This window comes from Anser cygnoides, chromosome 27, assembly GCF_040182565.1.
Source record: "Anser cygnoides isolate HZ-2024a breed goose chromosome 27, Taihu_goose_T2T_genome, whole genome shotgun sequence".
Lineage (NCBI taxonomy): Eukaryota > Metazoa > Chordata > Aves > Anseriformes > Anatidae > Anser > Anser cygnoides.
The window spans coordinates 4505941-4518453 of NC_089899.1; the positions used below are offsets into that span (position 1 = coordinate 4505941).

Here is a 12513-nt window from a genome sequence, read left to right on the forward strand (position 1 = left end):
AGTAAATGTGACAGTTGGTGAGCTCACAGTAGTGTACTGCTGATACATGCCTGTAATAACTGTAGATGCAAAGTCATATTCAGGGTGTCATTTGTTGGAAGTCTGATCTCAATCTAAATCCTCTAATAAAGCAGCAGCTCCCATTTAGTTAGAAAAAAGATCTTACATGAAATAAGGCAAGAGAGAATTAGAGGAAATTGGAAACCATTTCAGACTCACTCCAGTGGAACAGCGGAGTATTGAGGTTAAGAGGTGACGGGACACAGTAAGATTGCTCTGTACTATGCAGTTGTAACTTGGGAGAAATCCCAACAATGCTTCTGAATCTCTTCTTGTACACCAGAAAAGAAGGATTCGTTGAAGTGATAAATAATGATAAATCAGTGGAAACGTCTGGAATAGACAGCCCAGAAGTGGCTGGCAGACAGCATGCTTGGGGTGAGGCGTCACTCGGTCACAGCCACCGTTTTACAGACCACCACCATACCGTACCAAATCTCAGGCTGCCCAGGTGTCTCAGAAGATGACAGCGCGAACAGGACTGGCAGGAGTGGCAAGGCAGAATATGTTAATGGTAGAACAACACTTAAATTCATTGCACACAAGCTCAAAAACGGTGGGAGGCTGCTCACTATGCCAAAGCCTATCCGTATTCCTTCAGGTGTACCACAGGCAGTTCCAGAAACATAGCAGCAGCGGTTCCTAGACAGTGCTAAAGGCAATTAACGGAGCTGGGCACCTAATTCAGCTGCTCTCCAGCCGGGGTGTGCAGAGATGCTGATGCAGATTTCTTTGGGCTGCACAAGCCCGCCGGTCCTGTTGCAGGAAGAAGAGAAGCAATTGCCATTGTAAGGCAAGGTCAGCTAGGGATGGAAACGATACAAGCAGACAGCACGGATCAGCCTCAGGAATGCAAAAACAAGCTCTGGGACTGGCAGAGGTTCACACAAAAAAGAGACACTGCAATAGAACTGACCCAATTTTCGCATTTGCCCTATTTTTTGGCAACTGAACATAACTAACAGCCCTGAGAGTTGCCCAAGCTAAGTCTCTAGTCATGCACAGTATCCTTACACAGCCTTTACCTGATAGAGTAATCCTCCTCCTCGGGCTTCCTACCAAAGAACACCTGTAGGGTTACATCAGCCTGTGGCACGTAGCTTCTATGTGACAGGTTTATTGTAGTGCTCTCGTTTCACAACCCTTTTTCTTCTACTCATCTGTCAAAGGAGTAACTTAAGACTCTTAAAGAAGAACTAGAGTTCTTTAAAACAACACTCTTTGAAAGCTGGACACTTTGTGCAATACTTAGCAAAAAAATAACAGAAAATAAAAAACAAAACAAAATTTGAGCAAAACAAAATCAAATTTAATGTTCTTAAATGCAAAAGTAAAAACAAACAAAAAACACAAAAAAGCAAAAGAAAATTAACAGAAACAGAACAACTCAAAGTTTCAAGGCAGTCTGCAGAAAACTTGGGGGATTAATCTTTAAATCTACAAATCAAAGGGTTTTTTTGTTAATATCTAACTTGCAAGTCGTAAGTACTTTTCTGCTGAGTGTTCAATAAGTAAAGCTAGTTGTCAAAACAAAATCCTATTAAAATAGAAAAATCTAGCACTCATTAGAAGGGATGCGAGAAATACAATGCTCAAATGTTTATAAATGTTTTTTTCTTTACAAAACAGAACTACCAAAGGAATTCAGACTATAATGATCTTTGAAAATGAGTATCTTGCTGCATTATAATGTACCAGTAAGTAGTGCACCATGCATTAAATATTTGGACAGAAGAGATTCAGTTTGATAAAGTAGCAACATATATTCACACTTTTTTGGAGTTTCATTTTGACTCTGAAATCTTCCCGGAGTTTCTTTGAAACTCTTTGGTCCATTCCTATTAGAAAGTGGGCTTTAAAAGTAATGTTTCTAAAACCTTTGAATTTGACAACTTGGCTGCTGCTCAGTGTGCAACTTACCTCATCAATGGTGTTAAAAGTTATGCTGGCATGCTACTACTTACAAGACCTTGACTTTATAAAGCCTAATCCTCAACTATATGTAGCAATGAATATTAATTGATAAAGCAAATTTACTGTCAACTAAAACATTAGTATTTCTCAACTTTTCTTCCATACTAGTGAGTCTGGGGTAAAGAAGGTCAGGGGAACGGGTAGGAAAAACAACAACATGAAAACAAGAAAAATTAATTAATTCAGCCTGATAGGTTTAAAAAGATTCCAGTTTTTGCAGACAACATTCAATGGAACAAATGTTAGTCTCATAAGTGAAAGCATGCTTCAATTTTACCACCATCCAGAGGGTCTAGTTAAATGCAATCTACTTAAGATTTCAGGGGATTTTTTTTTAACATGTTTTAAGTGAAATAACTTAAAGTAACTTAAAATTGGTCTAACATTGTGGGATTTCAAACATTTGAACATGTCAGTTGCATCCCAGAATATAAAACCTTTTTCACTTCTCATTTAGACTAAGACAAACACTTGTGAAAATTGGCGCAAAATGAGTTTTACACTAACAAAAATGTTTCAACTTCTGTCACTCAATTATCTATTCCATACAAAAAGCACGAGCAAGTTATTTGTGGGACTTGTTGGTTTTGAAGGAAACCTGTAAGATTTTGTCCCCCAGGCGGTAGCCATTAAGACTTGCTATGGCCATTGCAGCTTCTTCATAGTTTGTCATGGTCACAAAACCAAAACCTTTGCACTTGTTGGTGTTGAAATCTCGAATAACTTTCACATTGGTAACCGCACCAAAGGGGCCAAACATCTGCCAGAGGATTCCCTCATCAGCATCTTGACCAAGGTTGTAGATGAAGATACACCAGCCAGAAGATGCGTTTCCTGGAACATTTACACCAGAAAGCCCACTCATGTGATCTACACCCATAGGAGAGAACCTAGCAAATAAAAAGCACAATATTTCATGTAAAAAGTTCAATTCAATCAAGCAAATTAACTTGAATGGGAAGCAACTGAGAATGAATATTTTCTACATGGACATCAAAACTGCCAGAAAAATGTTTACCCATTCAAATTAACAATAAACCAAATTGACAGCTGCCAGGAAAAAAAAAAGTTAAGATTCCAAGTTCTTTTCTTTATCAATAGGGAACTATAATTAGAAATAGGCAGGCCACAGAACAGTTGCAAGGCAAGTTTATGTAATCACCTTCACAGGGGACCCGGATTGATCTTTGAAACTCAGCTAGGCTGTTAAGTGTTCAGTGGCGTCAATGCAGAATTGCTCAAATGTGAAGTAACAGGCAACACCTCCCCAGAGGCCCCAGCTCGCTTCAAGCCACCCTCTCCCACTTATTTTGCTCAAGGGGGTTGCATCCAATAAGCCTCCTTTTCTTGCCTCTACAATAGCACATTGGGAACTCCTAAGTTAAGGGTTTTCTTTGGGTTTCTTTTAGGAGCAGAGTTTGTGTGTGTATTAATTTCAATTTCTTTCTGCGGAACAGAAGAAAACCTACGCCCTTCTCCACCATAAGGCAGCAGGTGCAGGCAAACACTCCCAATACCAGCAGGCTACCAAGGAAGCCACAGGCATGCACACTCTCTGCTATTAGGTAGCCAAGGAAACATTAGCACTTCCTCAGTTAATTCTCAGTAGCTGGGATGCCCCACATTTCTAGCTACAGAATTTAAATTTTGGTTTATTATTCTTTAACACCAGTTATGCAGATAATCTAACTGTGGTAGCTTTCAAATATAAAAATAGCGAACCACTTTAAAGTATACAGTTTTAAAATTCAAGTATTTCTGGTTTTCTTCTTATTCAGTTGACACCAACTTCATACTCTGAAAACTCATCTGACTTTACTGAATTGGACTTTTTAAAGTCACCTACCCACTCTTCCTAAATCTAGCCTCCAGCTTAGTAGCCCAGCAGTAATTCTGATTAACAAAAAGCAAATAATTTTCCTTTTTATGTCTTGCTCTGTATTATTTTCTTTTCTCCTATAACCCACATATCTAATTCTCCTTTCATCTTCTACTCCTGGTCTCCATCCTAGAAATTCAAAGCTTTAGAACATTTTAATGCAATATTATGGTTGCACAGCTAAGCACTCAAGGGTCAGGAAATGTGAAATTTAAAGCAGAAAACCTCAGTTGGATCCCTTTTGCTCGTGTATTATTTAAAAATGTGAGGTCACATGATTGTAGAAATATAATTATACTATACCAGGGGTTCCCAAACTGTGGTGTACCACTGGTGATATGCAAACCACTTAAATGCGGTACACGTGCTGCTCTCTGCCAAGAACATGGCGGTGGCAGTTCCTGATTCTCTGCTGACCTGGAGAAAACAGGGAATGGATATCTGGGCAGTGAACACCGCATTCAGTGCCAAGCACTTCCCCACTGACTTCTTCTTGCCCTGCATAAAGACAGGAGCTGCTCTTGCCTTTACAGAGAGGAGAGGGCTCAAGGCAACGTGAATGAGAAGGAAGGGGAGCAGAGCTGCAGCAGCACACACATAGAGGCAGGGAAGTCAGCTCACGGTCAGTGTGGTGCTTAGGTGGGTGCACCCATACAAGAGAACCACTAGGTCATCATCTCCCCCAGCCCACGCTCCCCGGTGCTCCAGGAGAGCTCACTTCTTTGGACACCTGAGCGAACAGACCCTCCTGTACCCAGAGGGAGCCTGCTGGTACAGACACCTTCCCCTCCTTTGCACTGTAGCTTCTGCTGGCTGCCTGGGGCCAGGAGAGCTGCCGCGGCTCAGCCAGGCTGCAGCGCAGCTCCCTGCCTGGTGCTGGTGTTTCTAGAGCACAGTGCGGACACACCTGAGCTCATGCTGCACATACTCACTGCTGCTGCCATTGTTGGCCAGCCCCGAGCAAATCCAAGTTTGGGAATCCTTGTACTATAGTAAAACTGAAAAAGCAGTTAAGAGTATCAGAATGTGAATGAAACGTGCTAACCCACGTGATTTGATGATTGTGACATCTTATCTACCAAGTATTCATTTTGCTTTTATATGAAGATGTTCCTGTGTTTGCATGCTTTACACACTTGTTTTTTTTTTTTTCCCCAGACACCTTCAGCTCTGTAACTTCTTTCTGTTTGAGTAACGATCTATTTATCTTAATTCATATCTGGAAAACGTTCATCTCAACAGATCACCAATCTTGGGTTCTTGTTCACATGTACAGGGAGCAGAAAAATCACTAAGCTCAGAACTGCGTGATGTTGGTTCCAGCAGACAGTGTAGGGCTGAACCTGCCCACTACGAAGCCTCACGCTCTGCCCACAAGCCCAGATCAACAGGTTATCAAGAACTGAAGACAACTGTAGCAGAAGTATTGGGGGTAGAAAGCAGGCAGACAATAAATCTAAAATACCTACTACATCCAAAATGATTTAAAATAGCAAGTTCCTCTGTTCTTTGAAGACACTAACTTTCCATTATTTTTCAAACGTTCTCCTCTTTCAGCTTTTGACTTGCAAAACTGTTTCAGGTTTATTAAAAAAACAGGGTAGAGACACCCCTAAAAGACTTGAAAAGGCACTTAAAAAGACACCAAACACCACCACCATAGGAAATACCACAACACAATCTCTCTTAACCAGATCTAACGTGACTCTAAAATGAAACTATACTTTGCAAATATACTTGAAAAAAAATAAAAATCTTTCACAGGAGTTTCTGGTTGGTTATAAAAGCAACTATCAAAAGAACTTGCAGAAGTGTCAGTAAGCATGCTACAGGACTAGACCTATAAAGAAGTCTAGATTTAGACTTGCATCCAGCCAGCAGCATCACATAGGCCAGTGTCACAGACCTGTCGTTGGTGCCAACACTCACACAAGGAGTAGAGCTCCTGCTGCGATTCAGCTGACCTGCTACGTCTCTGCTTACCCTGGACTAACAGCCTGCACAAGACGGGAGCCAGGAGATCTCGCAGCAGCCTGGGGTAACGGCCCGGACCCAGCCTGGCAAAGAGCAGTGGACACACAGTACCTCGTTGCCCTACAGGAAGAGTTTTTTTTGACACAGCAAATATAAGTATACCTTTCCAAGGGTCATCTTATTAAGGATGTTGAAAAGACTAAGTCTGACTTAAGTAGGTAATACTTTAGTTCACACAGATGCAAGACACTCCAGAGAAAATTAAAATTACTTCATTAACATTGTTATTTGGATAATCTCAGACATAATTTTTGCTGGTACCCTCATTTTTTGTTATATTTTTATATCATCTCCCTCATATTGTTTTTCCAACCCTCCCAGAGCATCTGTAAAAGATGTTATCTATGGCTGGTTCTTTTAAGTAAAGCCTTCAACAACTTGTGATGTTAAGCATCAACACAGTGTTAATATTTTTTATTTGTAAGCTTTTACTTTGTAAGCTTCTCATTTATACGAATGCCCCTTTGCTCTACTCTTATGAAAGAGACTAACTCATTTAATACATTTCAGGAAGCATTTTAAACATGCTAGAGTACATTATCTCAGAAGTGACATTCTTAAACTAAAACAATTTATTTTTAGTTCCACGGAAGTCCTATAAATTCTTTTTGCTGAATTCTTCTCACTGCACTCTGACAACAACTATATACAGCATCACAGGTGGGAGAAATCCCACTGCTTATATAATGGTAGTTAGCAGTAATGGAATTTTTAATATTAGCTATAATATATATAATAATATAGCTATATATATATTATAGCTATAATATATATTTAATATATGTTGCCCTTTAACATAAGCTCGGAATTTTTTTTTCCCTTTTGAATCATTCCACAAATAACAGGAGTTAAACCAAACTAATACTGGTCACATCCACTGTTTTCCCACAACTTTTTTTTATATCCCAATACAGATAGGAAGATCTACTGTGTACAGAACAGGTCTTGTTGAAAATTCATCAATACGAACCTTAAGCCTGAAGTAACAGTGTATTTAATCCAACAGCCAAATTTCAAAGAGCAACACTAATTGAAATAAGGGCTTTCAGCATCACATTCTTCTAGAGCTTTGACGAAACACTACTCTGGACAAAGTCCTCTTCTGTGCGGTCCTCAATCCATGTAAGATGCATCCAAGCTACAAACTGGATTACCATTGAAAATGTGAAGATAACTTCACTGAAGTGAAACAAAATAGATGTTTGGGAGCCGCCCAAGCATTGGTGCCAGCTTAGTTTTCAAGGATTTTGTGAACTGGATGTAAATGCTACCTAGCCATCAGAACCAGAACTCCTAACTGTCCCACCTCTGTGGTTTAAGGTCCTTACGCCTACAAAATCCTCTACATTGTCTAACAACATAGGGCTAAACAACGTAGACTTATTACATTTCCCCTTGATCAAAGGATTATCAAGAAATACCAATCCCCTTCAGGCATCCTGGAGCTAATTCACAGGCTTTGATATCAACAGAAGTATTCCTATTCAAGAAGAGGGAACTGGCTCCAACTCTGAACAAGTCTGAAAGTAAAAACCACTAAACTAGGAATATTTTCAAGATTTTTTTGTTGTTCCGTTTGTTTTCTTTCCCTTCTAGCATAAAACCCCAGTAAACTGGGGAAGTGTAAGACATCTAGGGACCTTGGTCGAGATTTTCAAACCTCAGTCCTTAACTTCAGTGTTCAACACCTAGAGACCCTCTGCTCTGCTTAATTAAGGAAAGCTTAGACTCAAACCCTTGGCCCAGATGTTTTCATCTGCCCTCCAACCACAGTTCCAAGTTGCAGCATCATCTGTTCTGGATGGAAACAGAGAGGCTTTTGGACCATGTACCAGACTTAGGAGGCCAACTCAGCATGTCAGCAGGACAGGACATTAAGACCAGTTCCTGATGTGAGCCATAAGCCATAAATACCACAGGAACCAGAAAGGATTAAGAGACCATTAAGCAGAGGTCTGAGTGATATCTGTAGGAAATTAATAATTACAAATTGGAGGTACAAAAGGGTTAATCCTGGATTTACAGAGGTATGATGGAACAAGATGGAGTGTAATCAAAATGCCAGTTTAAAGTATTCAGCCTCTATGTGGCAGTGAACACAAGTGTAATTTATACAGACTGAGCTCTCTGGAAGCAGCTTATCCTTTCATCGTACTTTGTTCACTCCAGAAAACAAAGAGACCTGGCCCAAGGCAAGGTTCCTAAGTTTTATCACAGTATGAATAGTTATAACTCAGTAAGTTCAACATCCTTTAAGGAAGACTCACTAGAAAAGACCTGCAGTTAGCACCAAAGGTGGGAAGAAAAAAACTGGGCTGTGGAATGGTGGGTGTGTTGGGCATGTGTCTGTGCACGCACCTGTGACTGAGGGGAGGAAGCATTTCAGTTCTTGCAAGTCTGTGACAAGACATTAAGAGAAACGGGCAGTTCTTGTCTTGAAGTCAACTACTGAAGCTTAACCTTATCTCCATAATGTATTCCTACATAATTCCTACCTAATGTATTCCTTAACCCAGAATTGCTTTATTATTACCTCTGCCAACCTGCGGTACTGAAAAATCTCCACCAGCAAGCTTACAGCTGGGAGCAGAAGGTGACCAGAACATGTTGACAGATGAGCCCTGGGAACAGTTTGACCTACCAAAGAGGCCAATGGAACAGGAACACCATGTTTTCTTTACTCTTGTGAAAAAACACTTGTGAAAACCCCTGCCTGTGGAAACTTAGCGAAAGCACACTAATAACATTAATGCTGCTCTTAATGGTACAAGAGAGAACGATGAACAACTCAGTCGTTACAATTTAGTTCCACCTGAACTATAAACAAACATATTAGCCATTTTTATTATGTGACCATTACACGACAGAATTAAAGTTATTAGTATTCATGTTCAAAATAAAGATACCATCTGCACTGCTTATCCTGATGCACCTTAATTCTGCTGTAAAACCTAAGGGGAAGGATGATGATGAATACATCCCAATTGTATTAAGGATTGAAAACATGAGACAAACCTCAAGATTTTCCTAGGACCATGAAGCCTCTAGCCAACACAGCAGATAGATGTGCAAATTTTGGAACAGTTCACCTAACCGCCAATATTTCTGAATTTCATCAATTGGTGTGGCTTACGAGGTTTGAGTGCAGAGATCTGGGTGAGTGCCTCAGTAAAACACTCTTATTTGAGGAGCTGCCTGCATTCAACTTGCTTGTGCTACAGCAGAAGAGAATCTCAGAACACCTGAAGAGGGCCCAGACCTCTGGAGGTCCCCTGGTAAACCTGGTAAACTCGAGGCAAGGGGCACCCACAGCAGGTTGTGCCGGTCAGGTTTTGAGCATCTCCAAGGATGGCACTCCAAGCTCTCCAGACAACCTGCTCCAGGGTTCAATCACCCTTGCAATAAAGGGCTTTTTCTTATTTTTCCTATAAGACAACAGCTGACTGTGAAGTACTTATTCTCATTGGAGACACATTATGCCTAACTGTTCTTAGAAAAAACACAGCTCTGCTATGGTCACAGCAACACTGGAACAGAAGTACTGCAGAGTATTTCTTGAGCATTTTAGTCCAGATTTTCCTGAGCTAACCAGGTATCTCCAAGGAGAAAAAAAAAAGTGTAAATTCTCAACAGGGCAAGACTACTCTCAGAAACTCTCCATGAACACACCTCATTAAAGAAAGCCAATTACTTGTTTGCAAGATAGTAAATATAATGCATATTCCAGAGCACAGTCCAGCTATCAACATCCTCCTTTAGGCAACTAAGGCAAGTCAAATTCAAAGCAACTAAGGCAAATCTCAAAGGCAAAATGCACAATATCTTCCACAGCTCTGGAAGCAGACGGTATGTTGCAATTACCCGATAATTTTCCTGAACTTATGAGGACTTAAGGAAACAACACCACACAGCTCAAGATGGAGGTAGAAAACCCACAGAATCTTAATCAGATAGTTTTCTTAACTTAGTATGACACCCCCCTGCTGGAACCAATGGTTCAGAGCTTTAATTAAGTTGCCAAATCGTATCTACATTCAGATAGATGGACTACAGAATGGGGATCTGTTGAGACAGGCATCTACGAACACCCATCTGGAACGTGCTACTTTATCATCTCACTATACACTGAATTGTAGAAATGCACACCTTAGTGTATGTACCTTTACATAATTAGCTTTAATGCAAGTTTTACAAGTAAGATTTTACTTTAAACATCTTTTAATTCAACAATTTATTTACATAACACTGCAGGACACATAGCGTACTATGTATTCATTCACACGCTGCAACGAAGAGATTACTGCACAGCTGCAAGAGTACAGTTTCCCAGATGGACACGGGAATAGCAGTACAGCCTTAAATGCATTATTCTTCCTAACCTACCTGAATCTTTGCGCCTGGTGATGAACTGGCCCTCCAAACCGTCTAGCTGGTGAATGACACAGCTGCGATAACAGTGCCACATTTTTGTTCTGGTTAGGATTGGCTGCAAACTTCACTGTAATGGGTTCGGAGGAACCTGGGGGTTTGTGACCATTGAAATTTGTAATTGCCTCTTCTGCTTCTGACCTTTTGTCAAACCGGATAAATGCGACCCCTCTGGACAAACCTTTTAACCAAACCAATAAAAAAAAAAATGAAGTTCAGGATAAACTCAAAATAATTTTGAATGTAAAAACAAAAAGGTTAAAAGTTTCTACGGTCACAGCTTTCAAGTTCTCTACATTTACTAATGGTTCTTCAGCAGCTAGAGAATAAAGCACAAAATTAAGAAACAAAAGACAAATGAACACATTCATTTCAACTATAACTACTAGAGTGACTAACACTTATAATGTACTAAAACAAAAAAATTAAATATGGTAATATTCCAAGAAAACCAACATCGAATGCCATTTCCATTATCCCCCCAAAACATTTTAAATTAATACCCCCTCAAGAAGAATCCCACTGGAAGAAAATGAATCACAAAACCCCTTAGCTTTGATTACCGTAACACTAAAAAGCATTTGCAAACACAAAATTTTCCAAATGTTTTCAGCTTTCCAAGGCTAACACACACTCCAGTTCTTAGACTATGGCATGAAGGTATAACTAATAAAGTAGTTTAACCTTCTGTAACAAAAAGATCACAATTTAGTCTGCATTATACTCATTACTTCTGGCTAGCACATACCTTATTTTTAATTCATTAAATACTGAGTAAGAATTACCTATTCCCTCCATAATTATACTGAAGCAATTACACTTGCATCTTGTTTCTATTTCCCAACGCTGGCCATTGGATTTTGTTATCTTTTTGATCAAGGTAAAAGTTACGCCTTACCAGATCTTCCCCCCTACTTCCCCTTCTCGTCTGTGACTAATCTGGAAATACTGCTTACCACAGTGAAGTGAAAAGGGTACATTCTGTTTAAATTTCATTCCAAAGATGATGATATTATGGATAGAATAATTTCAGGACTTTGCCAACTCTACTTCAGAAAGGGCTGTATCAAATATTTTCATATTGCCTCTACTAGAGGCTCACACAGGGCTATCTTCAAAGAAAGCTTCAAAAGTTATTTCAACTTGTCATAAATTACAAAGTTGTTTCCAAAGCAATTGGACATTACTTCCTGCGATTTTACAGAAGGAAATACAGCAGGACAAAACCCTGGTCATATGGCAAGCAAGCTGAAGGGAACCCGTCCTCTGCAATGCCCCTATAAGGGCCTACAGGAAGGGCGCGTTTGCTTTTGGGGCACTGGGAGAACTTCCATAAACAACTCGTCTCGTTTACTGAACGTTGTCAGGTATGCAGTCACACAGAAAAAGCCTGCTTCCCAGGTCACTGCACTTTCTGAAGAGAACATCTGCAGAGCAATGGTGGAAAATGCATTTGCAGAAGCCACCCTGTGGCTAGCACCACCTGTGCAAGTGGTATTCCTAACGTCACCCGGAAAGCAGTCTACCTGTGAGTAAGTTATTCCAGATCTGGATTTCTTAGTGATTGCTTTCAAAACAGGAGACTGGACCAGACCAGCTCAAATCAGAGCCGGTCGGATGATGTGCTCCAGTACAGGTCTTTCTGTGCCGCGTGCTGCAGAGGCGCAGGATGGCAGCAGCACCCCCCAGTCAGCAAGGGCTACCCCAAAGCCCAGCATATGGTTGCTTCTCCACTTCCATGCTGTTCAGCTTAGCACTTCTCACTTGATTTACCAGAGATTTCATTTAAAATATAGTATTAAGGCTCGAAAGCTGGAGAACAACCTCTGCTGAAGGAATGCCTGAAAGTACAAAGGAAACTTTGTCCCAGTTGGGCCCAGATCCAGATATGAAACGCATATTTTTAAAGCCAAGGCATGGCTTCGTTCTTGAAGGGAAAGGAAACCTACGCTATGCATGCATAATGGAGCTTCACAGTGTAAACAGAATACATTCTTCAAACAATACATAATTAAGGTTCTGTAAGCAAGCTGTATATCCTCTGAGCTGAGGGAATTAGACAGCATCATGCCCCAGCACACTCGATAAAAGCTGTATTATTCCTGGAAAGATTCTGACTGTATGACTTCTGTCATCTC

The 12513-nt window shown here is 40.4% G+C and overlaps 1 protein-coding gene across 3 annotated transcripts in view; it reads right to left on the reverse strand.

The window, feature by feature from the left end:
* Positions 1-1347: 1347 nt before the first annotated feature.
* ELAVL1 (ELAV like RNA binding protein 1) overlaps positions 1348-12513 on the reverse strand; it is a 41899-nt gene continuing 30733 nt past the window's right edge. For 2 of the 3 annotated variants that reach the window (XM_066984026.1, XM_013196262.3), the window contains exons 5-7: positions 10331-10556; positions 4217-4330; positions 1348-2924 (exon numbers count right to left, since the gene is read on the reverse strand). In XM_066984026.1, coding sequence (XP_066840127.1) covers positions 2600-2924; positions 4217-4330; positions 10331-10556 — 665 coding nt within the window. In that variant the 3' untranslated portion in view covers positions 1348-2599. The remainder of the gene's footprint in view (positions 2925-4216; positions 4331-10330; positions 10557-12513) is intronic. The other variant, XM_066984027.1, reaches the window with a different exon arrangement.